The 3,586-nt window shown below is 29.6% G+C and overlaps 1 protein-coding gene across 1 annotated transcript; it reads left to right on the forward strand.

The window, feature by feature from the left end:
• On the forward strand, nucleotides 1-2,204 carry LOC137807230 (uncharacterized). Its single transcript, XM_068607740.1, has 4 exons — nucleotides 1-271; nucleotides 370-470; nucleotides 1,822-1,900; nucleotides 1,987-2,204. Exons 1-4 carry the CDS (start codon nucleotides 269-271, stop codon nucleotides 2,032-2,034), a joined length of 231 nt encoding a protein of 76 aa, XP_068463841.1. The 5' UTR covers nucleotides 1-268; the 3' UTR covers nucleotides 2,035-2,204.
• The last annotated feature ends 1,382 nt before the right edge of the window (nucleotides 2,205-3,586 follow it).

Genomic DNA, 3,586 nt, shown 5'->3' on the forward strand with positions numbered 1-3,586 from the left:
GGTTCTATTCTATGTGAATTACTAGATAATTTGCAAACCTCAGATTGGGGTGGGAACAGAAGCAGTCATTGGGTCAATTTGTAACCCAATATTGGAGTTTGGGCCATAGAGAATCGAAATGCTAAGTTGGGCTTGCTGGAAATGTAAGGTGAGGTGACTACCGCTGACGCTGAAATATAGAGTAGAGTCAGCAAGAGAGAAGGGCTATGTACTCTGCATCTGCACTTCGGAACGTCAAGATCCACTGCTGTAATCTCTGCATTCTCTGATGGTAATTCAATTCCCTTTTCCTTTTCTCCTCTCAGATTCAATTTCAATTTCAATTTCGATTTCGATTTCCTCATATTGTGTTTTTAATTTCTCTGAAAGGCTCCAAAACCGATTACGAGTCCTGTGCCCGATGCGTGGTACCCCACACTCTCCGTCTTTACCCTCGCCATCGGCCTCGTCTTAACCGCCTCTTTCTTCATGTGAGTTCGTGTCGATCTACCTTTTCGATTTCGATTCCCATGTTTCAATTTGCTTGCAACTTATGAAAGGGTTTCGGTGGATTTATGAATCTTTGGAATTCCACTCAACTGTAAAACCGCTGGATTTCATTAATCTGAGTTTTTTGGTAAATGTTATCGTTTTGTTGCTACCTTGGTCTGCGTAAGTGATAGCTAGTACGGAGTCAACAGAGGGCAAGTTTTCTGAGATGAAAAGCACGAAATTCAGAATTGGAGTCTCACACCGGTCATTTGGGTTATAAGGTTTAATGGTTATGTTAGCATTGGTTAGTAAGGTGAAACCACCAATTCTAATTGTAAAACAATACCAAAAATACTTAAGCATGTTTTGTAGTTTTTGTGACTGATGGAATGTATATTTCTCTTGCTTGGAAGTACGGAATTAGGAACAATCTTAAGTCAATTGGCTTCTTGGGTGAGAGATTTTGTACACGAGTAAAATTAACTTAGGATTTAATTTGTTAAATTTAGACTAACAAAGGAGCTTGCAGAAATACAATCTTCTATGCAGGTATCCTGCTCGATGCTGTTATGATTATATCTAATTGTTATTTTTTTATATCTAATTTAATGGAAAAATATCTTCGACTTTATGATTTTTAGGTGAGTTTAACATTGGCCCATTTTGCCCATTCGTGTCCTAACCAGCTAACTGAGCTTGATGCGCAAGGAAGTATAGACACTTCTGAATAGTAGTTGAGTCAGTGTCATTCCTGGGTTAGACATATTGTTGGAAATCTGCCTTACTTGTGGTTAGCCCTAATTCACCTTAGTTGTAGACTCATTTAGGATTGATTTAATTGCAACCTCAAAGGTGGTGGTTTAGTTCCAGATCAAATATCGATATGGTTAAAATAGAATTAGAACCTTATTTTATAAGCTGATTTTATGAAATTAAGTTAGACTTAAATCTACATTTTAAGATATTTATAGTTTCCATGTTAAAATGGCTGGATTTATCATCCTCAATCTGTGTCTGACTTCGTATTATCTTGTGCAAAAAATGTGATTGGTGTTAGACGGAAGAACTTTTGTAGTTGGCACATGCTTATAAATGTGAAATCTAACCTCAGAGCTGAATGATATTATTATTGTGGCCAATTAGTAATGAGTTATTTATAGGTGTGTCCGGCTTGGACTTTATTGTGTATTTTGTGGTATTAACTATGTTTTTAATCTTAAAAGCATTAGGAATTTCCCCTTCTCCTGTTAGATCAAGTTTCATGAACTATGAATCTTCGTACCACCCTAACTGCCATCATGGTATCTATATTCTTCTTTAATCATAAAATAAATGGATGATTATTTGCAGTTATGAAGCAACCTCTTCTAGGAAAACTCGTTCACTTGTTCAGGAGCTGACAACTGGAGCAGTTGCATCAATCTTCTTGGTATGTATTTTTTGTTCAATCACTTTTTGCCTTGAAACTGGTATGATATAGTAAACTTATGCTTATATATCTATTTTTTTTGGCAGGGTTTTGGTTCCTTGTTCCTCTTAATTGCTTCTGGGGTTTATGTCTAATTAAACATTGAATTGGATGAAAATTTTGCGGAGCAAATATCTATCAATGACATGTTAGTTATGTGTAATGTTCAAGAAGATTATGATATATGAGGATAGTTTGTAAACATGAAGCTGAGTTAAATTTCCATATGCTGAATGCAGATGCACATCATGGTTGATAGTATAAACAGCCTTATTTTCTCTGAATGGATGGATTAGTTGGTTTTGAGTGTGCATTTAGGCTATGGGCGAAAAGTGCAAGTGGTTAATCAATTTTGTTCCTGTACATTTGAATAATTTTTTTAAGAGGTAATACATTTTTATAAAGAATTTAAATATTTTAAAAGAAATTAAAATTTTACATATGAAAGTAATCAGTTAAAATTAGAAATTTTCAAATTTCATAAATAGGTAAGAATTTGAACTTTATATTTTTAAATTCATGCTCTTTTCCTCCTATTCTCTCTCTAATTCCATTCTGGTAGACTATTTGTAAGTTTAATTAAGATCAAAACATTATTGGCTTAGTCGAGGATTGAGTGTCATAATTTTATATTTATTTTGATAAAAAATGAAAGTTTCTTGTAGACTGTTAATTGTTTTTTTTTTAAAACGTTATCAAAAGTTATTTTCTAATTAAGGTTTGTTATGGTTTTCTTGATCAATATTAAAGGAAAAATATGTTCTTTGATTAATATTGAACAAACCATTTTTTTTTCATTTTATGTTGGATGTTATTTTAAATTGATATCTGATGGATTTTTTTTCAACCTTTTTTAATTAGAGTTATTTTCTAGATTGTGTCGGGATTATTTTTCTATCAATGTTACTAAAGATTTTTCTAGCTAATGTGAGTAGAATTACTTTTAAGTTGATGTTGATTAAAGTTTTTTTTATTGATGTTAATGAATTACTTTTTAGTATTTCTATAGTTAATAATAATAAGTTATGATAGAAACAATATAGTTTTTAAGTTTTAAAAGAGTTTAACATATTAGTTCAAGATTACAAGAATTGAAAACATGAGTGAAATAAAAAAGCAAAATCCAAGTTGAATAAACATGTACAATTTTATACTATAATTTAATATTAAATCATCATCATTATTAAAATAATAGAACATAATAAACACTTTATCAATAATTTATGAAAAATAATAGAGCCTATGTAATAATATTCATTAAAAATTGATTATAAATAATTTAAAACAATAGCAAAAAACTAACTATATAAATGTAGAGAAAAAAATTAAAATAGAAGATAAAACTCACATAATTAAAATAGAAGATAAAACTCACATACTTAAATCTTGGTAGGTAATAAATACTAATTTAAAATTAATTTATAAATTTTATTAATAATAAAAATTATTTTAGATATCAATATTCTTTTTAGCCTTTAAAATAATATTTAATTTAATTAATATAATAACTAATTATTTTTTAATTTTTAAAAGTAGTTTTATATTTAATGATTTTTTATAGTTTTTGATTAACTTAGAAAAATAATATTTACATCTTGATTTTATTATCAAACTACATACGAAGAGTAATATTTAGGTTAAAGATAA

This window comes from Phaseolus vulgaris, chromosome 3 (assembly GCF_051622355.1).
Source record: "Phaseolus vulgaris cultivar YP4 chromosome 3, ASM5162235v1, whole genome shotgun sequence".
In the NCBI taxonomy this organism is placed as follows: Eukaryota; Viridiplantae; Streptophyta; class Magnoliopsida; order Fabales; family Fabaceae; genus Phaseolus; species Phaseolus vulgaris.